We start from the raw sequence: 23,187 nt of genomic DNA, 5'->3' as shown, positions 1-23,187 counted from the left end.
GACCGTCAAACAATACAATATGTTCTCTTTCCTCACAGATCTCTTCATACACTGACTATATACTATCATATACTATTGTTAGCGTTGTCATTTACCTTACCCCAGGACCGACCAGGTAGACCATATAATCAGACATTAAAGACAGACACACATGAGTTAGATTTCTGTGCGTCCGGACAGAGCTCTGCAAAGTTCCGCCCAGAATCAGTTTATTTTATAGTAAGTATTATCATTGAGAATTAACCAATCCAAAAGTATATCAGAAATTAACCAATCAGATTATGTCAGAATTCTACCAATAAGATTATAGCAAATGGTTATAAGTTGTCCAATAGTATACAGACACAAAGAAAACATCCTAACATGGTAATCATATGACTGGTCAGGAAATATGCATAACCTGGCCAAAAAATACATTCTTTTAGTATGCGACCAAAGAAATCTGGGGACTTTTTCCCTAAATCTGGCATCCATCATTGCTCTGCTAATTGGACTGAAAATGATTAACGTTGACAGCTATCTTCCTTATTTCTGAGAAAAAACCGCAGAACAATAACAGTTGCACATCTGGTATCTGGTTGACCACAATCTGGATGACTAACTTGTTGTCCCATACTTTTGGCAATCTCAACAGCACAAAAGGTTGAGTGCGGGTTAGCTAACTTGAATATGGAGTAGAGGATACAAAATGTCTGCTGTGTGTACCAATAAGAATACACATCAATTGAACTACTCTGACACTATCTTGACACCTTCTAAGTACAGTATATGAGACATGGAAAAGGTCCTTATGGAGCAAAGTATATAGGCAGGTCAGTGTGAGACGGCTAAATACTATCAGTGAGAAAATATATTGTTAGAATAATAAAGATAAAAGGCGTCTTATTATTATTATTATCTTTATATTCTAATGATCTAATCTCGTCCCTTTATTGTGAGATTTACAAACATTACTGAAGCCGGAGCCCAGTTATTATAAAGGTCCTTACAGAGAGCGGGGTTTAGCCAATTCACTGTGAAGCAGCTAAATACTATAAGAGATCAGGACCGACCAATAGGGGGCAGCAATGGTCCCTACAAATGATGGGAAATAGACGGCTCACATAGAGTTGGCTAAATACTGTCACTGGTGAGGACCTGGCTGTATACATACATATATATATACTGTATATATACTGTCACTGGTCCCTCTGGAGAAGGGGATTTAGCCAGTTCACTGTGAGCTGCTAAGGACCTGACTACTAGGACCTGCAGTTAAGGACCTGACCACTAGGGGGCAAAAAGGTCCTGACCAGTAATGGAAAATAGATCCCACTGATTGGCTAATACTATCCTACTAATATTATAAATGTGAAAGTTTGGATGCAAAAACAGCTGAACGGATTTGAATGAAATTTGACACATAGTTTGTAACCAGGAGTAACATATTGGCTACTTCTTATCCAGGTACTGTAAATGACATGGCTTCACGACTGTTGTGAATTTATGTTCACATACTATATTACACTGCTCTTGCAGTCGCTTATCTCAGGTCCCGGATCTTTTATCTCTATATGTAAACACACAGCTAACCCTCAGTGGATTGTGTACACACATTTGCATATTATCTGATCTGCTCCAGGCAGTGCTGACACACTGGATGGGGAAACACCTTTAATCCAAATTGGCAGTTTGCTACTTTTAAACATGCCGGAATCTAATTTGTTGCAAAATTCTAAAACAACGAGAGCTATGAAGGAGCCAGAAGTCAACAGAGTTCTCCTCAAGTGGAGCAGGAGGATCATCGGCCCCAACAACACGCTCATTATATGGTGTCCCAGCGAGCTGCTGAGATGCCGGAACAATCACAGGCATGGTGTGAGAAACAAGTTCAGCAGCAGGACAGCTTAAGAGCTGCCAAAACGCCAGAGCAGGCCAACCATCGACGGCAGCAATTTGCTGAATATAGGTGGATCATCGATGCCAACAACCCGCAGACAAAGTTGTGGGCAGAGACTCACACACAATCGACATACAAAATACACGAGTGCAAAACTGGGCAATTTTTATAGGGCCACTACACAAACAAAAAATGAAATATACCCGTGTGAAGTCGGGTCCTCCTGCTAGTAACTGATACAGAGCAGGTCCCTACGAGTATAGGATTTAGTCATAACCCAGCAGAGACCTCTAATATCTGATCATGTGATTCTGTGACTCCTCCCACACAGGTGACATCATCACAGGTCCTTTGGCTCACTAGGATTTAGTATCTGCACAGATGAAGCCATAACAGCAGTACCTGATCATGTGACTCATTGACTCCTCCCACACCTATGACATCTTCACAGGTCCTGTGATCACACGGCTGTTGTACGGAAGAAGGTAAGTGCTTGCTCCTCCTTGTGGCCCCCACACACTATAACATCCTCCTCGTGGCCCCCACACACTATAACGTCCTCCTCATGGCCTCCACACACTATAATGTCCTTGTTGTAGCCCCCACACACTATAATGTCCTCCTTGTGGCCCCCGCACACTATAATGTCCTCCTCGTGGCCCCCACACACTATAACGTCCTCCCTGTGGCCCCCACACACTATAATATCCTCCTTGTGTCCCCCACACGCTATAATGTCCTCCTTGTGTCCCCCACACACTATAACATCCTCCTTGGGGCCACACTATAATGATTATTATTATTATTGTTTGTTTATTTATATAACACCATTAATTCCATGGTGCTTTACATTTGGGGTTTACATACAGTACACAAAATGTACAAACAGATATGATACTAGCAATGACCAAGTGGGGTAGAGGGCCCTGCCCGCGAGGACTTACAATCTATGAGGGAAGAAGGATAGAGACAGAAGGTGAGGGGAGAGACTGTACAGATGGCGGTGTGGTGACAGTAGTGTTATTGGGGGCTGTAGGCCTTCCTGAATAGGTGAGTCTTCAAGGCCTTCTTGAATGTCCTCCTTGTGGCCCCCACACACTATGGTGAGGATCTGGCTGTATATATACTGGCACTAGTGAGGACATGGTCCCCCCGGAGTACGGTATTTATCCTATTCCCTGTGAGCTGGCTACTTCAGTTAAGAACCCAACTACTAGGGGGCAAAAAGGTCCATACTAGTAATGGGAAATAGATCCCACTGAGTGACTAATGCTATAACCGATAAGGAGCAGGTCCCTATGGAGTATAGTATTTAGTCTCAACCCTCTAATATTTGGTCATGTGATTCTGTGACTCCTCCCACACCTATGACATCACAGGTCCTGTTAGCAGACGGCTGCTGCACCCGAGGAGGTAAGTGCTCGCTCTCAACCCTTCTCATAAACTCAGTCTCACTCATTTCCCGGCTGCAGCCTCTTCTATGGTCAGACTTTTGGCTCGGTGTCGCCCCCTAGTACTGGCCACATGTTTTCCTCCCTCTCCCCAGCACAGCCTCAGCTCCGCTCTCCCCTCCTCTGTAGCTCCATGTGTATATGCATTACATGGACACTAATGGACCCCAAACTTCCCATAGGAGCCGAGTAGAGAAGAGCGAGTACTAGTCGAAACGGCCATTTCGAATAGCACGAACCCATAGGAATGAATGGAAGTGGCCGGCGCAAAGGGGGTTAAGCGGCCGGCCGCCGGCAAAGTCAGCGTGTCGGCCGCTTCCATTCATTCCTATGGGTGGTTGCTATTCGAAACGGGAGTTTCGAATAGTACTCGCTCATCTCTAGAGCCCAGTAATAGAAAGTGAATCTCCCTGTAAATCGGGGGCCCTGTCTGAGATGGGAGAGGACGTCTCATCTTAGCGACAGCTGTGACATCTAAGTGTTGGGTAAAGCTGGTAGGGGATGAGGTTGATGTGATAGATGGGAATGGGGTCGTCTGGGTCATAGATGGACATAAATGAGGTCAGTGCAGGGGCGAAATGGAGGTGTACAATAACAATTGGGGTAACAACATGAAAAGGCATCGGATACATCAGCATAAGTGCAAAACTAGAGCTTCCAACCATCCTGAATTCTGCGGGACAGTCCCAATTTTAGACTACTGTCGCGCGGTCCTGGACGGCTTACCGCATGTCCCGCAATGCCCCTGAAGTGTATTGCTTGTCAACAAACTTTTCCACGATCACCACTTGCTCTTATCCCAGTTAAAAGGCTGCATGCAGAAGGAGCTGTCTGACATCAGATGATCACATGATTTGCAAGAAGAAAAGTTGTATCCCGTGCAATGGAGGAAGATGGTATAATATACAGAGGGAGGGAGAGAGATGTGGGCTGCAGAGTGGACTGTGGGGAGGAAGATGTGAGGTGCAGGGTGTACTGTGTTGGGGAAAGATGTAAAGTGCATTGGGTGTACTGTGGGGGGAGAGAGATGTGGGGTGTATTGTGTTGGGGAAGAGATGTGGGGTGCTTGGGTGTACTGTGTGGGGTGCATGGGTATACTGTGAGAGGGAAATATGTGGGGTTCGTGGGTGTACTGTGTGTGCGGGGATGTGAGGAGCATGGGTATACTGTGGGAAGGAGAGATGTGGGGTGTTCAGGTGTACTGTGTGGAGGGGTTGCTGTGGGGTGCAGGGTGTACTGTGGGGGGGGGGAATGTTGGGGGCATGGATGTACTGTAGGGGGGGAGATTTGGGGTGCAGGGTGTACCCAATGAGAAATTGATGGGAATGGGTGGAGTCAATTTAGAAGTAGGTGGAGCTAAATTTACCACAGTCCACCCACATTTTGTCCCTCTTTCTGTCCTTTTAAAGTTGGGAGATATGGCAAAACCAGAAGCCACTATTCGTGTAAGTAAAGGAAGTGGCTGATCCTAAGAGATTACTAGAATTACATAGTGATGGCCATGAAATAAGATGTGCCTGGGATCCGCAGTAAGATGTATGACCAAGCAAAGCTACGTGAGGAGTCCTTACACCTGTAAGATGGAGCGCAGCTCTGCAGGATCACTTCATGGCTTGGATTCCACCTCTGTCACCTCACACCTTGTATGACATAGGCTGAAAAAGACCAAGAGGGACAGATGGTAGAAAACCCCAGAACAGGCATCTCATTACCTCAGAGAAACACAGACAGAGCTGACACTCTCCTTATCTACACAACCCCGAGGCTTAAGTCTGTCTTTCTGACCATTTGTGGTAGCTGCATGCTTGATCTTGCCACTGCCTCCACCGCTCTGTACTGCCTGCCTGCATTTCTATCTGGCAAAAAAAGGACACATCATCGAGCCCATCTATTGTCACAGGCCATGGTTAAGATCGGGCGTGACAAATCTGGTGAACCCCCAGATTTGAAGAATCGACAGACTCGGTCAGCGGGGATGCAGAAGTTTCTCAAGAAACAGCTTTTGTGCTCTCCTGCCCTCCTGAAGAAGATGGCCCCTGAGGATGCTGCACGCTTGAGGAATGCGACGACTTACTCTGATGGGGGGAGCTCCCTACAGGACAACTCTACGGTGCCCATCTCTAAAGGGTATTTAAAGAAAACACTTTCTCAGGCTCTCTGCCAAGCCCTTGCTCCTGTCAGGAGCGAGCTATCTGCACTACGCGCTGATTTCAACACTGTCACCGGCCGTGTGGACATACTAGAGTCCCACCAGGGAGAGGTCCTGCAAACAGTCTCATCTGTCTCAGAGTGTCTGGACACTCATGCTGCACATTTCAATTATACGTATCTGGCAATTGAGGATTTAGATAACCGGTCCTGTCGTCGAAATCTCTGCATTAGAGGCCTACCGGAGACCTACTTGCCGGACCAGCTCCTCCTCATAGCCGCTGAAGTCTTCACTTCGCTGGTGGGTGAGGATGCCACTTCTGTGATGTCCCTCGAGAGGATCCATAGGTCAGTTCGCCCTAAACCTAGCCCCGAGGACTTACCGCGGGATGCGGTGTGTGCCCTCTTTTCTTTTGCACATACTATGGACCTCCTTAGAGCGGTCAGAGATAAGGCAGCTTTGGCATACGAGGGACACGCGCTGAAGCTCTACCAAGACCTTGCGCCTTCTACTCTCCAAAAACGCTGATTACTTAAGCCCCTCTTGGATCTTCTAAAGGCGAAGGGTCTCCGTTATGCTTGGCTGTTCCCTTTCGGTATAGCGATCCTGCATAATGGCAAGAGGCATGCTGTACACTAAACCCAAGACCTAGATCGATTATGGGGGGGTACTGGACATTCCTCCTATCTCTATCCCCTCATAGATGCCGGTCCAGGAGGACTCCGTATGGGTCCCCACACTACCAGCCACCTCTCTGCATCCTTCTTGTTCTTTGGGAAGAAACTACTCGCCAAAGGCTTGGAAGAGCTTGCTGGCTCAATCGGAACCTGCGAATGATGAGTCTGCCGCCATGGGGGATTGATGGCGCTTCCTGGTTCGATTTCTTTGGTCGAGACTTTGACTACTCCTGTCTTTCATATGTTATTTCATATGTTTTCTTCCCTTGGTGATCAGATTCCTACCTTCTTTTGCCTTCTCCCCTGCCTATGTTTTCCCCTCTTCTCTGGTTATCTGTTGTTAGCATGTCAGGTGCTGTTTGCTGTTATGTACGTTTTATATGTTTTGTACGTTTTGTTGTGGCGGTTCGCCTGTGCGAACTTCTCACACTGATATTATCTCTTCTCATCCTTGACATCGCTTTATCTCTTTTTGGCGTTGTTTGTCTGTTAATGTTCTGTATATGATCTGATGTTCAGTTGTGGTATTATTTTACCTTTTGTACTGTTCTTTTAAAAATTCTGGAAAACCAAATAAAACTTTTGAATAATAAAAAAAAAAAGAAAACCCCAGAATAGGTGACATTATGTAGAATAGAAGAAGTTCCGGAGTCTTCTTCTGGAGCTTTATGAAGCCGGTGTGTCGCTCTTTGAGCTTTAGGTGTATGTATAGCTTATCGAGTTGGGGGCGGGGGGTCAGTGGAGGTTGTAAGCCGAGAGAATCAGTCACCAGCACTAAAGTCTGGTAAGAATCCAAAGTGATGTGAAGATCCTCACATAGCCGTGACATATCTGATGACCATCTCGCTGTAGAGCATCTTCCATTTACAGAAACTGAAATTCCAAAGGGAAATAAACAGCAGTATGGAAGCAGTTTATGATGAAATGTTGCGGTGAGAGGTTTCATCAAACGTCTCATTGCCAAGCTTGTTCCAGGTCTTGAAATTTACTAATTGGTGCAGGGAATGGAGCCTGCTGGGAGGAGTAGTACGACGGCAATTATAGACAGCTAGAGTAACTATCGTGTGCAGCCCGGACAGCAGATAGATGGACTGGGGGTGACTGGTAGGTTGTCTCAGGTATCTGGAGCCATGCTGACTGCAGTGCACCCCACATTTACTGGAGGGTACATGGGGGAGGATCCATAGAATGAACACAATGGACAAGGTGACCCCACAGATGCTCAATTGGGTTCAAATCTAGGAAATCAGGGAGCCAGGGAAGTACTTGGAAGTCTTTGTTGTTCTCTTTCAACCACTGTCGGACATTTATAGGCATTATTTTGCAGTAGGATTCAATTTTCCCCACAGAAAACAAGCAGCACATATGGGTGTATGTGACCTGCAAGGATGGATTCATACCCAAATATGTTCAGATTGCCTTCTACATAGATGAACGGGCCCAGAGAATGGCGTGAAAAAATTCCCCAGACTATAACGCGGCCATCACCAGCTTGTCTTCCTCCAGCACTGGTTGCAGGTGTTTGTTCTCTGATGTTTCTTGCCTGACATGCCGATGTCCATCCATTCCATAAAGCAGAAAACAGGACTCCTCGAAGAAGGCAACCCTTAGCCAATCAATGGTGGTCCAATTCCAATATGGCCGTGTAAAACAAATCCTTTGTTTTCTAGCATAGGAACAATCGAAGCTCCTTACACATTAGGGTTCACTGAACTGTTATTTTAGACACATCTGGTAGCCCCAATTCATTTTCACGCTGAGCTGCTCCACTGTAGGGTGTAAATCTGTACTCGCACATCTTCATAGCTGAGGTTAAATTTTCATATCAGTGACACGTGATTCTCCACAGTTTCCATGTTGGTTATTCCCAATGGTGCCATTTCTCCACTCACAATACACTTTCACCAAATTAGCATGCGAACAGTTCACAACCTGCGCTGTTGGAGAAATACTGTCACCCTTGTCCTGACAGCTAATAATCATCCCTTGTGCAACTCTGATAAATCGTCCCCTTTACCAGAGACAACAATGAGATTCTGTTCAGCCTATCACACACCTTATATACCCACCAAGCCGGCCCACAACAAGTCACTTCCTTCCTGAGCTACACGCTGCCGACGTCAGAAGTAGGAGGTGGTGATAATAATGGGACTCAACTCTTCTATTTATTCCATGGGATTCCATGTAGTGATTACATTGTCTCATCTTCTCTCCATTCAGGTTCCTACAATATAGAATCCTCTCAGTATCTTCTATATAAGAGAATATTCCTGATTGATCCATCAAGGATGGAAAGAGACAGGAACAAGATGGTGGAAAGTCTATTAAATCTCACCCTAGAGATCATCTACCAGCTTACTGGAGAGGTGAGAGATTCTGATGATGTCATCATAACATCATTCTTATCCATAGTAATAACAGATGATATGACTGGAGAGGTGATGGACTCTGGACGTTTATGTAGTGAGATTTATTAATGTGTCTCCCCATAACCAGGATTACACAGTAGTGAAGAAGACCTCTAGTAGGCACTGTCAGGCCGCTGTGTATGAGGGATATGGAGGAACCCTGAGCCCAATCCTGGGGTCTCCACCTCATCCCTTGATACAGGAGGAGATCAAAGAACAGAAGATCGTAGAACTCACCAACAAGATGCTGGAGCTGCTGACTGGAGAGGTGACACTGCTGGGAATGCTGGGACATTATACAGTAACTGGAGGAGTCGGGGTGATGACTGTATCATTGTGTTGTCAGGTTCCTATAAGGTGTCAGGATGTCGCTGTCTATTTCTCCATGAAGGAGTGGGAGTATTTAGAAGGACACAAGGATCTGTACAAGGAGGTCAAGATGGAGGACCACCAGCCCCTCACATCAGCAGGTAATAGACATGACTATATACACATGGACTTCCATTATTTGTATGTACAGAATGAATTCAGTCCCTGTCTGTGTTTCCTACAGGTAGATCCAGTAAGAGGACAACACCGGAGAGATGTCCTAGTCCTCTTCTTCCACAGGATGATCAGGTAGATGGAGATATTCCCTATGATTTGTAGATGGGCTGTGAAGTCCTTGTGGCCAGTCTTGTTGTATCCAGTAGTATTATATGGTTATATACATGGGCGGTGTCATTGAGCCGCCATCTAATGTTTATCCGGCTTCTCACAGACCTTCAGCTACTGTCAGGACATCTTTCATCGTCATGCGGATTAATGACCTAGAACATTCTCTGTGACTTCCCCAATTGTCTGGTGACTTTTACATTATTTGTTTCACAGATTTTCGATCAGGATAAAGATCTGAGCGACATTAATGCTATATCTATGAGAATAAAGGAAGAGCCCTATGTGAGTGGTGATGAGGAGTGTGAGGAGGACATTCCTACAGGGAACCGCCCAGGTGAGGAGTCACCACTATATAAAGCACAGAAGGGTCACTGATTCTATTCAGACATTGTTTAGACTATTTGTTGTTCCCCGATTCAGGTAAAATACTAATAATACAGGAATATAAATGTGATACCGCTATAGGGGGTAATAAATGTAGTATAGAATAGAACGGACAGCAGGAATATGGACTTGACATCGATGTGAACGAGGGAAATTTCTTCCTCACCGGCTGTCAGTCCTCGTGAAGGGAAAGAATTTACCAGAATTATATAGCAGATTATTTCAGGTAGCGGAAAAATAATCCTCCTGCTCGATCTTCAGGCAGATTCCACCTCAGAGCTCTATGGAAATAAATGGGAGGTGGAAAATCCCGCCTGGCCAGTAAGGAATCTGATGGAGATTCGGGGGCTGATTTGGTAAAGCGGAAAAATTATTTTTCCGAATTCCTGAAGCAGCTTCTACAAATGTCACTGTGTAAACCTCACCTTAGACCCCAATCACACTATGGAATTTGGACTAGAAAATCTGCTCTATACATCAGTCACATTTCCCAGCCTGAACTCTGTCCACACACCAGGACTCCCCGTATCTTAGTGATCTATGACGCTAGGAGTCCCTGCTTCCTTGTGACTCCACAGAGCCTACTACAGACTGTATGGGACAGCAGATCCGCGGTGAGTTCAGGCTGGGAAATCCAGCAGATGTGGTTTGGATTCTATTGTGTGTATGGGGTGTAATACAGTAAGATTTATGGCATCCTACAGTATTATTCCACATAAGTGGCCATATTTAAGCAGCCAGGGATTGTGTTCACCTCTACAGTGACCTAGAGCAGTGGTGGCGTCTCCTGCCCCGCTTCATTACTATTCACTATCACTGACCTTCGTCTCAGCACAGTGAATACTAATGAAGTAGGCCGCGCTGCCATCGTTTGCTACCTGTGCCACTGACATCACTTCTTCACACGGTCTTAAGCGTCTCAGGCAGTGGCAGCTCAGTGGGGAATATACTTTGTTACTATTTTTGAATAACATAACCTTATATCAGTTTTCTTCTCGTCAGATGACTGTACCAGGAACTCAGAGGGACATCTGATATCTATACTTTACAAAGCCGAGGATCACAATATCACACAAGATCCATATGAAGAACATGTCATTACCCTAGATATATCCTCAGCCATTCAGGAGAAAAACCTTTCTTCTAATTCATCGTCTGTGAGAAATATAGAATGCAGAAGGGGTGATATACATAACAGAACAGATGAGAACCCAAATTCATGTCCAGAATGTAGGAAATGTTTTATTTCAAAATCAGATCTTGTTGAACATCAAAGAACTCACACAGGAGAGAAGCCACATTCATGTCCAGAATGTGGGAAATGTTTTTATTATTATTCACAACTTATTAGACATCAAAGCTCTCATGAAGGGTATAAGCCTTTTTCATGCCCAGAATGTGGGAAATGTTTTGCTCAGAAATCAAATCTTCTTAAACATCAAAAGACTCATACAGGGGAGAAACCATTTTTCTGCTCAGAATGTGGAAAAAGTTTCGCTCGGAAATCAAGTCTTGTTATACATCAGAGAATTCACACAGGCGAGATGTTATTTTCATGCCTGGAATGTGGAAAATGTTTTGCTTACAAATCACATCTTGTTGAACATCAAAGAACTCACACAGGAGAGAAGCCATTTTCATGCCCAGAATGTGGGAAATGTTTTGCTCAGAAATCAACTCTTGTTAAACATCAGAAAATTCATACAGGGGAGAAGCCACATTCATGCCCAGAATGTGGGAAATGTTTTACACTGAAAACAGGTCTTGTTAAACATCTGAGAATTCACACAGGAGAGAAGCCTTAATCATGGCCAGAATGTGGGAAACACTTTACTCAGAAATCATGTCTTGTTAATCATCAGAGAATTCACACATAATTATCAATACTAATTTGCATGTCTTGCAGTTCTAAATTTGGGAGGGGGAGATTTTGGTAGGCGTCTCGGAAAGATTGAGCTAGAGCATGTGTGTGGGAAAGGGACTCCCCAATGTTGTTTTTGGCACATACTGTATGGTCAAGTAATTTGTCCCTAGAAAATTAACAGCAAAAAATTGAAGGAATCCGGCAACACTCCAAATTCATAAAATTTAACTTTTACTTTTCAATTTTAAAATACATCTTCCAAGTGACAAAAAAACATATTAGAAAAACCCCCTTTAAAAAACGCTGCTAACGCGTTTTGAGATATTACATCTCTTCATCAAAGCATATGTACAAATGAACACTTTGTCAATACTTATACTCTCTGAAGAAACTCACATAATCCTTACCACCTGCGTCTAAATCAGCTACCACCTACATCAATCACCACCTGAAAGTTAACTCCATCATATACTGGTGCATATAGTCCACTATTTACATTTAACCTGCGTCTAGACCAGCTACCACCTACATCTGAATCAATCACCACCTGAGAGTTAATCCCATCATGTACTGGTGCGTATAGTCTACTGTTCACATTTAACCTGCGTCTGGATTAGCTAACACCTATATCTAAATCAATCACCACCTGGAAGTTAACTCCATCATGTACTGGTGCATATAGTCCACTATTCACTTTTTTTTTTTTTTTTTTAAATGTAGATTGTGAGCCCCACATAGAGCTCACAATGTACATTTTTCCCTATCAGTATGTCTTTGGAATATGGGATGAAAATCCATGCAAACACGGGGAGAACATACAAACTCCTTGCAGATGGTTTTTTTTTGCCCTTGGTGGGATTTGAACACCAGGACTCCAGCGCTGCAAGGCTGCAGTGCTAACCACTGAGCCACCGTGTGGCCCCCACTATTCACTTTTAACCTATACGGGAACTGCGTTTTAATTACATTAAACATCTCTTTTCCATTTAGAGTCTTCTATACATATGCCCTCCAGTTACCCTTTATTCCAGGTATACATATTCCCTTTGTTCATAACAATTCTAAAGCATCTAAACATCTCTCTGCTTAACTCTCATAGTTACGAATATCGCCCCAATCATTTTAAACCATGTTTTCTACCCACCTTTGCTCCGTTTTTCTATAGTTATCCTTTTTCATATAGGGTGAAGACTAGAGATGAGCGAGTACTGTTCGGATCAGCCGATCCAAACAGCACGCTCCATAGAAATGAATGGATGCACCTGGTACTTCCGCTTTGACGTTGGCCAGCCGCTTAACCGAACAGTACAGTACAGTACTCGCTCATCTCTAGTGAAGACCCCTAGAGGAATCTATAGCCCATCTGTCACATGTTGTCTAAGCACCAATTAACCCATGTTCTGCATACTTCTGGGATACGGAACCACGTGACCCAGTCCAGCCAATGAATGGCTTGCATGCGGTCACGTATTAGTATTCATTCAGATTTTTATTTCCGTATATTCCCCTTACCATAAGTAACTACAGAGGAAACATTAACTACAGAGGAAACATCGGTAATAAGTTAAATACGGAGTATTTATCTGCTCTTGTATTGTATTAATCCCGATTTTTCCTCTCTAAGGAAGGGGCTTAGAGAGTGGGCCAACACCATAGTCATTTTCAGCCAGGTGTCTGGATAGTTTTGATTACATAGTGTATATGTTTTTCAAAATTTTAATCGAATAAAAATTTGAAGAGCGTGACATGCAAAAGTCTTCAGCCCCCTGTACTCTGTTACCCCTAAATAAAATTCTGTTCGCACAATTGCCTTCAGAAGCCTTAATGAGTTAATAGAGAATTGAGGTGTGTAATGTAGTCTCAGGGGGCATTCACACGGAGTAAAGTGGCGCTAATTCTGCCATGATTATTTTCTGTAGAATCAGTGCTGATAAAAAGCCTACCATTGATTTCAATGTGTTCTGCGCGGAAGATGAAACCCATTGAAGTCAATGGGAGCCTTTTTATAAGCACTGATTCTGCCGCGAGTTGTCGTGGCAGAATCAGTGCCACTTTACTCCGTGCGAATGCCCCCTAAAAATACACCTGTTCTGTGAAGGCCTCAGTGGTTTGTCAGTCAGAAAACATTAGTGAACAAACAGCATCATGAAGACCAAGGTACTCACCAGACAGGTCAGAAATAAAATCGTGGAGAAGTTTTTCTTTTATCAACTCTTTATTTAAGAATGGGACAGGGACAACAAAATTCAATAAACAACATGTAGAAAACGTTTTTTTTTACATATTGGGGGGAAGTTAGCTTGTAGAAGCAGTGGTGCCAACCCAAACAGTCAAGACAGGTACCCAAAATATGCAAACTGCTTTATTTAGAAAAAAAAACAGGAAAATAAATAAACCTTGATTTAAGGCACACAAAGAGCAAAACAAAATACAGCCATAACTTCAGGCAAAATTAAAATAAAAAACCTATGACCATGCGTCGCTCTTATGAAGAGGGAGACTGCTGCATTCCTAGAGGGGCTGAGGAGCTCTAGCCAACAAGACATCTGAATAGTGGGGTAGTACGTCTGGTAGTCACTTACCTCCCATGCGTTTACCCTTAACCAAAAGGGAGTGTGCTAGCCTTTTACATTTCCAAACATAGCAGGAGAAAATAGATCTGATTTCTTTGAAAAACTAACAGGAAATGAAATATGGACCACATTCATAATGTAGAGAAGCTTAGGTAGAATGAACTGTACATCAAATTAACCCAACTCATCCAGGAGAGGAGTGGGATATCATACTCCTCCAATAGCTTCTTAATAGTCAGAAGTAGGGGGGAATATTTCACGTTTTAAAGATCGTATAAATTAGAGAGGACCACAATGCCAAGATACCTGAAGGGACCTTTAGTCCATAAAAGGGGGTGAGGGGTCTCAGCTTGGCGACCAGCGATTGATATTTAATATGGTCGACTTGCTAAAATTGACCTTGAAGTTGGACCAATATGCTCCAACTTACATGTAAGGGCCGGGAGTCCCATCTCAGGATTTGTGACAAGGAACAAATCATCCACAAATTCGGGCGGGCCTGAAGATACTCATCAGCCACTCGCAGACCAGCAATGATATGTCTCCCCCACTAAAAAGAAGAGGAATTGGGACAAGGGGCAGCCCTGTCGCGAGCCATTGGTAATATCCAATGGAGGAAAGAAAGTTCCATTTACTGTTAGTCTAGCGTAAGGATGGGAGTACATTGTAAATATTGCCCTGATAAATGAGTGAGGTACTTCAGAACAAGCAAGGGTCCTCCTCATGTAACCCCAACAGACCCTAGCTAAAGCCTTTTCCGTATCAATGCCAAGAAGGACCAGCGGGTGCTTGTGGGAGGTGACAAAATGAATAGCCTGAAGGATCCTATGCGAGTTATCCTTTTCCTCCCTTCTGGGGACAAAGTCCAACTGGCCATGATGTATTAAGTGCGGGAGTGCCTTTTGAAGCCTTGTCGCGAAATTTTAAGGTCCACATTTAAGAGAGAAATAGGCCTATAGCTGCCACACTGTTGAGTCTTTCCCCTCCTTCAGGAACTGATGAGAGATCTATGTGCCTCATGGGACTGTTTGGGCCAGGCCTGATCAGCCAGAAGAGAGAGAAAAATGTTTTGCAGATGGGGAGAAGAGTGGGTAGGAACTTTTATAGTAAGGAAGAGATAGAACATCAGTGTCAGGACTCTTTCCTGGAAACGAAAGATGACCAAACTAATTCCATCTGCCGTTATTAGGGACACCAATGCGGAGGACAGCTGGGGGTCTATGGAAGGTAAAACAAGGGAGTCTAAGAAGTTTTGAATAGCTTTATCTTTAGGATCAACCAGTGCGTGTCATGCTTAAGATTATAAAGATCTGAGTAGAAGTCACTGAAAGCTTGGGCGATATCTGGGATCACAGTAACAGCCACATTCTGCCTATTGGTAACCCAGTGAATGTAAGACCTTTCCCTGGTCCTTTTGATAAGGGAAGACATTGACCGACCTCCCTTGTTGCCGTGTGCGTAGATCTTATGTTGGTATAACAAATGCGATTTCATGGATTTACGATTGTGAAGAGTCTTCAGCTTCTCTCTAAGGGCTACTAGTTCAGGAAACCTCGCAACAATACCCGACAGTTTGTTCGAGCGTTCAAGGAAAGATATCTGAGCTAGGAGGTCATCTATTTCCTTTTGGGATTTTCTCTTAAGCTGAGAGTCTGAGGAGATAAGAATCCCTCTTATACATGACTTGTGGGTTTCCCAAATCACTGGATGGGGTGGAAAGGGGTCAGAAGCAGAGTTTGTGGAAAAGAAGAGGTTAAAGTGACTCTGCAATGTCAGTCCCTAGGTGTTGAATGAGGTAGTGCGAAGAGTAAGGAGCAAGGTGCATATGGTCCGAAACTGTCACAGCACCTATAGAGGCCCATTGAACATGGGGTAGGAGTGAATAATCCAGCCTCTGATAGGTCCTATGAAGGGTCGAATAGAAGGAGTAATCCCTCTCTCCCAGGTGCAGATGCCTCCAACCATCAACAACATTAAGGTCATGTAATTTCATACAAAGCTTCCTCAATGCAGATTGTGATAGGGCAGACTTCTGTGAGGAGGAGTCCAAAAGAGGGTTTAAGGCAAAGTTAAAGTGCCCGCTCAGGAGGATAAGGCTCTCTGCAAAAAGCTGTAGCTCATCTAGGTGTTCTAGCAACCAAGAGACCTGACCCTTACTGGGAGCTTAAGAGATTGGCTAAGTTAAATGTAGAGGAGGCCAGTTCACCCTTAAGGAACAACACACGGCTCGCTGCATCCCGAAATTCTGCTTTAAGTTTAAATGGGAGAGTGTGGTAGAGAGCTATCGATACACCTCTGGATAAGGAGTTTGTACTACAACTATGGAGCCATTGGGTGAAATAGTGTGTTTGCAATTTAGGGACTTGTGCATTCTTAAAACAAGTCTCTTGCAAAAACAATAAGTCTGTTTTGAGTTTTTTCAAAAGCAATAGGACATGATGACATTTGTCAGGCAAGTTAAAACCCTTAATGTATGGTGGTCACATTGATGTGAGACATAGTGAAGAGAGGCGACGTGATGGGGCTCGTGCAAGATGCTAACAATACAGTGGGGGTACATATAGGATAGGCGAGGGGAAAGGGTGGAGAGATAAGATCGGGCTATACCAATCGGCAGGCAGCTTTGTCAGTAAATGAATGGATGTATACTCCTAGGAGAACTATTATGTTACACAAAGTGAAAAGGGGAAAATACTGCGCGGTCCGGCCACTTATCCCAACACTCAGAAAAGAAAACCTAGGTAGGGACAATAGGGGATGGGAGAACAGGAGACAGGAGCACATAGTAGAGGTAACTGTAATAAGTGAACCAAACATGAATAGTACCCAGTGGACATCCTATGGAGGGAAACAAAAGAAAACCTTTTTAGCTGAGTATAGGAGAGAGGTACACTCCTCCCTGCTTCAAGAGAGGCGAGACAGGAGGACCTTCACCCCAGCAGGAGAGTATCCATGGAAGCGATAGCCAAAACTAGGTAATAAAAAAGTGCTATGAAGCTAATAAAAGGAAAAAGTTAGCACAGAGCCAAAAGTAGCAATGTAAAAGATAGAACCTGAGTCCGAGATTCCATTATGACCACCACCGCAGAGGCCTTGAACCCGCAGTCTTATGGAGATGACAACGAAAATTCCGTCACAGAGGAGTAGGAGGAGGAAGGTCGCAGTTGCAATTTCTTTGATCTCGGTTGCTTTGGCAGCTTGGATTCCGAACCATTGGTAGCGCCTTCAGGGACTGCGGCAGGAAAGAAGTCGTAGATGTTGCTGAAGGAAGCCACGAGGGGACAACGATAATCCTTTGATAGTCCCACCATGGGGAAATTCAGTGTGTTACAGCAGCATTGATAATACAGACAGAAGACATAACACATACAAGCTCATAGCAGATAGAAAATATACTAGGAGTCATAGCAACTAAGGAGAAAAAGAAAGACTCAGGATCATTTAGTTCTCTGTGCAGAGTGATCTTCGCTTAGCTTGATGTTGATTATACAGCCTGACTGCGGTTGGGAAGAAGGATCTTTGATAGCTCCTTCTCACACTTGGCGTGAAGCAGTCTGTCGCTGACAGTGCTGTCATGGTCTCATACATGGGAATTGTTCTCCAGCATGGAGCTCACCACAGAGAGTATCCTTCTGTCACCCACCACCTGTACTGGGTCCAAGGGGCTCCCCATGACAGAGCTGACCCTTCTAATCAGTCTGTCAAGTCTATTTTTATCCTTGGCTGGTATGCTACTTCCCAAGCAGGCCACTCCGAAGAATATGGCTGAAGCTACCACAGAGTTGAAAAAAGCCTTAAGGAGTGGCCCCTGGACTCCAAAGGCCCTCCTGAGCAGGTAGAGCCTGCTGTGACCCTTTCTGTGCAGCGCATCCAGGTGATCAGCCCAGTGCATTTTATTATTGAGGACCACACCCAGATACTTATAGGTCTTGAATATCTCAATGCCTGTCATAGGCTGTATGTCAAGTATCTACCACAACTTTTCCAGGTGACCAGACAACTACCATGCGAAACCATCAGACTAGATGGAAACAGCCAAGAGTAGAAGATATTCTGTTAGGTAGATACAGCACGGGGAGTCTTATCCAGAAAGTCTTTCTAAGTAGTGATCTCCTTTAAGGGAACAAGAGTGAAGGCAGGTATGTGGAGAAGCAGGGGGACACTACCTGTAGGCTGTAGCAGGGCCACCATGCCCAATAGACTTCAGGAGGAAGCAGGGGGCCAATCCACACTATGGTGTCTCAGGAGAGAGGCCAAGCAGCAGGCTGTGTGGTGCTGTGACCTGCGGGCAGGAGCTGAAATGGAGGGTAAGCTACGTGATAGCACAAGGTCAACTGCTCACAGTGCCCAGCCATTGGATGTCCCGTGCCTGATACTGGGGGGCAGTCTTATTTGCCATTGGAGATGATCAGGCAGCAGGGAGTCAGTGGGGACTAGATCTCTCACCTCCGCTCAGTAAGTCTGCACTGTGGAGGTCTCTTGAGAGGAGGCAGGCCAGTTGAGGAGGGCGGCAGGTCCCAGGCAGGTGCGTGTTTTTGGCTTATCCACAGGGAGAGTGAGTGGACCTTATCCTGGCTGCCGGGATGGTTGGGTTATGATGCCGCCGATCCAGAGAGGCAACAAGCAGGAAAACCGGTAGTAACTCAACGGCAGGGTGATGAAGGCCTCAGTATTCCGAGTCTAAGATTTCGGAAAAGCTTTGAGCATTCCAAGGAGCAGAGTTCTATCCATCATCTAAAAATGGAAAAAGTATTCTACAACTGCAAACCTACCAAGACATGGCTGTCCACCTAAACTGACAGATCGAGCAAAACAGCAGAATAAAACAATGCAAATCCTATTAGATTCACACTCAACGTACTTTAACACCTTATGGTCTCAACCGTGAATGTGTTTATATTTTAATACGTTGATGATATTTGTTCTTTATTATCATCATTAACTCAGCATCCTCGTTGTTGTATTACAATACTTTTCAGCACAATACTTACCGATTAAATTGGTCCTGCTAAACTATGGATTACTAATGGGAAGAAATGGGAAATGTCACACAGACAGCTCTATTACATACATGTCACACACACACGACTCTGAGGTAACCTTTAACCTCTGGTCATGTGATTCTGTGACTCCTCCCACACCTATGACATTATCACAAGTCCTGTGAGCAGACGGCTGTACCCGAGGAGCTAAGTACTCTTGCCTCCAGGACATGTAATATATACAGAAGTGTAATTTCTTAATTTTTTTTATTTAAATATAAAAATGGTTTATTTCCATGTATTTATAGATTTGATATCGCCGACATATTCCTACATTTTTGTTCCAGTTCTTGGTCCATTTTGTTGCTGCCTTATGTGATCACTGGGCCTTTGATGAGCAGTTTGGAACTGCAGTGACGCTCGCTGAAACCGCTTTCATTTTACTGACCCTATGATGTAAGTCACATGACCCGATTGCAGCTCAGTCCCATTCAAATAAATGAGCTGAGCTGTGAAATCAAGCACCTGAAAGCTGATCCACTGTGGACTTCTGGCAATCTGTAACTGTCCACTAGAGATAGGAAGAATATGCAAATCTGTCTTCCATGATGTAATTAGGAAGACGGTGCCTTAGTCATGCAGCCCAATAGAGGGCGCTCCCTTGCCGACCTTCCCAGAGGCCTTTGCTTGCAACGATGTGGGATTTTACCAGGTACAGTCTCTCAGCCGAGGACAGCTGTTTCGATGTTATTGCATCTCTTCAACCCGGCGCAGAGAAGACTGACCTGGCAGAGGTGAGAGGCTTCTAGACAGGGTTAGGGGGGGATATCGTCCCTCCATAGGAAGAGACCACCATTTAGGTGTGGAGTCTTATTAAGCCATTAGCGCTCCACTGTGCAAGGGAACACGGGAAGAATTTGCAAATCTGTCTTCCATGATGTAATTAGGAAGTCAGTGCCTCAGTCATGCAGTCCAATAGAGGGCACTACCTGAGGATGTGCAAGTCTGTCTTCCACATCATTGCAAATAAAGGCCTCTGGGAAGGTCAGGCATGATGTTAAAGGGAGCGCCCTCTATTGGGCTGCATGACTGAGGCTCTGTCTTCCCAATTACATCATGGAAGGACCAAGTCCCTCAGCCCACTAAGATTTAGCCCGTTTCATATGAGAAAGCCAAATCCTAGTGGGGTAAAGGCCCCGCTCCTCTGTCCTCCTGGCTTTAGCCTACCCTATATAGGTATGGTAAATCCTACTACTTCAATTTGTCTCATTCTTCCCGCTCTGTATCTGCATCTCTTCTTATAATTTGAGCCTATTGGCACATTTAGATGTCCACGTATGGTCTGGACAAAATGGCCGATGTATTGGTCGCATTTCCTTGATTGACCTTGGGTCAGATGAGCAAAACTCCCTGTAATATACATCACTATGACACAGTAAGTTTGGTTCAGATGAGGTGCGGTCAGTCAGGCTAATGCGAATGTCACATGGATGGACATAACATAAGTCTGGTTAGTTGTGTCTCATAGTAATACTTGTCATCTCTCCCAGGAATGTCTGGAGACTCCCAGAAGAGCTGGACAATCTTTTAGATACCCCACAGACATCCTGATCCCCTTATTTTGTTGCCAACTGGAACTGATCCTTGGGGTAGTTGATAAACCCTGTTCAGAAGGACCAGGTCCTTTAACCAATTAGGATCCTTATGCTGAGGCCTCATGTTGCAGAAACGCAACTTTTTGTGTTGCAGATTTTGCTGCTTTTTTGAGCCAAGGCCAGGAGTGGATTGAGCAGAAGTAGCAACTTCCTATATATCTCATACTCCTTCTATAGCTACTCTGGGCTCAGAAATCCACAGCAAAATCTGTAACAAAAAAAGCTGAATTTCTTCAAGGTGAGGCCTCAGCCTTGTACTGTGTAGAGCAGGATAAATCCTAGTGTGCACAGCAGCTGAATCCTTATGTTCAGGACCAGTTGTAATCTTGTGGCCGGGTGAACAAGTCTTTTAGTCCACTAGACTGTAAAAAGAGAAAAATCCTACAAGCAGCACTTTCCTCTCCGCATGATTTGTGCGGAAAACACACGGACCCCATTATAGCCTATGGTATCCGTGCGGTTAAATTGCTCACTGCTTTTTAATGAATTCAGTATTCCATTCGGGGGAGTTACCAAGCATGGAATGGAATACCGAACACAGATGTGAACCAGGCCTTAGTTAATACATCATGGTACGTGTAGGCTGACTCGCACTACCTCCCTCTCCCTGTCTCTCTAGCTATCCCGCCCACTACTAGACCTTCCCAACTAACTTAGTCCACCACATCATACTTGTCTCTTACTTCCAGACTTCCTCCTGTGAGACTGCTCCTACCTGCAATAGTCCCGCCGCTGCTCTTTGCTCTGCAGCCAGCAATCCACCTCTACAACACAGGCATGAGAGGCTATTGCTCCCACACCTGCACAGTAGAGGTGGATTATCAGCAAAGAGGGAGGAGACATCCTGCAGGAGGAAGTCTGGAAGGAAGAGACACAAAAATGGGTGGGTGGGGGAGTAGTCGTTCTGTTGTTGTCACATGACCACCCCATGAATATGAGTAAATACATTTTTTTCATAAATTATGTAATTAAGAAAGTAGTTGGGGGGAGGGTGTTTATATTAGTGTAGAAATTACATTTTATCCTAGGCAAAATATTAATATTTGCAGGACAAATTGTTCTTCATAAGGGCTAGTTCACACAGTGTTTTGCAGGCGGATTTTGAGGCAAAATCTGCCTCAAAATCCATCTGCAAAAAAAAAGGCTCCCATCATTTGAATGGGATCTGCTCACCTTTTTTTCCCGCCAGCAATTTTTTTCCCGCTAGTGGGAAAAAGAAGCAACATGCAGTTTCTTCCCACAGATCCAGCGGAGCGAGACTCACTCCCGATTAGGCCCATTCATACGGGCCTAATCAGGAGCAGGATGCTGCGACGGGATGCTGGTGCACTGCATCCCGTCGCAACTAACGCTGGGTTCACACCTGCGTTTGGGGTCTCCGTTCTATGGTTTCCGTCTTCTGCATGCCAGAAGACGGAAACCATAGACCGGGTCCGGCCGTGCGCGGTGGTGAGCGTTTTAGGCTCTCCGCCGCGAAACCGGATTTTTTTTATCCGGACACAGAGTACTGCATGTCCGACTCTGTGTCCGGATTATAAAACCCGGTTTCGCGGCGGAGAGCCTAAAACGCTCACCGCCGCGCACGGCCGGACATCTCTCTCACCCATTCAAATGAATGGGTGAGAGAGACTCCTGCAGTTTTCCGTATCCTGCCTGTGTTTTAGGCAGGAAACGGAAACCTAAGTACGGAGTGCCGGGCCGCAGATGTGAACGAGCCCTAACTGCACGGAGAGTTCACACGGCGAAAACCTTTCACTCTAAACGTACCATTATTATTCTGTACAATGTACTGGGAAGCTGGAAAAAAAAAATTCAGTATTGGATTGAATTTGAGAAAAACTTCATTTGTGTGACTTTCTTACGGGCTTTGTTTTTACGTCATTCACTCTGTAGCCAAAACGATATGTCCCCTGTCTTCTATGTTTCATTACGATGCACGGGAAAACAAATTTATACAGTTATATTTACATTTAATCCCCTTAACAAATATCTAAAACATTGCAAAAAAAATTATTTTTCTTCAAGTTGCCATATTATGACACAGCAGAGGGCGTCTTTTTTTTTTTTATGCAGATCCAGGTGTACTTTTTAGTTTTAGGGGGAGTTCACACGGTGTAAAGTGGCGCGCAATCTGGCACGTCTACGCATGTCAGCAGTTTGCGCGCTCAAAAAGATCCCATTGATTTAAATGGGAGTTATGATCTAATACGACGCGTAATTTTGCGCCCGTAATTTTAAAAATTACAGGCGCAAAATTACGCACCGTATACGATCGTAACTTCCATTGAAATCAATGGGATCTTTTTGCGCGCGCAAACTGCTGACACGCGTAGACGTCCCAGATTGCGCGCCACTTTACACCGTGTGAACTCCCCCTTACCATTTTGGGGACTGTTTATTGCTTTGATCATTTTTTATTCAAATTTTTATCAGAGGCAAAAAAGTGAAAAAATAGCAGTTTTATACTTTTGATTTTTATTTCCTGCCATGGCATCCACCATACGGGGA

General features: G+C 44.6%; 2 protein-coding genes and 1 pseudogene across 2 annotated transcripts in view; 2 read left to right on the top strand and 1 right to left on the bottom strand.

Annotated features, from left to right (window-relative positions):
- Positions 1 to 23,187, bottom strand: part of LOC142189984 (uncharacterized) — a 373,254-nt gene that overhangs the window by 84,820 nt on the left and 265,247 nt on the right. The gene's annotated exons all lie outside the window — the stretch shown is intronic.
- LOC142189797 (uncharacterized) overlaps positions 6,791 to 23,187 on the top strand; it is a 373,599-nt pseudogene continuing 357,202 nt past the window's right edge.
- Positions 7,076 to 11,752, top strand: LOC142216820 (uncharacterized). Its single transcript, XM_075284860.1, has 3 exons — positions 7,076 to 7,088; positions 10,608 to 10,787; positions 10,863 to 11,752. Exons 1-3 carry the CDS (start codon positions 7,076 to 7,078, stop codon positions 11,408 to 11,410), a joined length of 741 nt encoding a protein of 246 aa, XP_075140961.1. The 3' UTR covers positions 11,411 to 11,752.

Source organism: Leptodactylus fuscus, chromosome 1 (genome assembly GCF_031893055.1).
Source record: "Leptodactylus fuscus isolate aLepFus1 chromosome 1, aLepFus1.hap2, whole genome shotgun sequence".
In the NCBI taxonomy this organism is placed as follows: Eukaryota; Metazoa; Chordata; class Amphibia; order Anura; family Leptodactylidae; genus Leptodactylus; species Leptodactylus fuscus.
This window is presented reverse-complemented; position numbering and strand designations above follow the sequence as displayed.

Bases quoted from the DNA above. Each gene is read 5' to 3' on its own strand.
- LOC142216820 (XM_075284860.1), top strand. The intron at 10,788-10,862 runs GTGATATACATA...TTTCAAAATCAG, and splicing joins AAATATAGAATGCAGAAGGG to ATCTTGTTGAACATCAAAGA.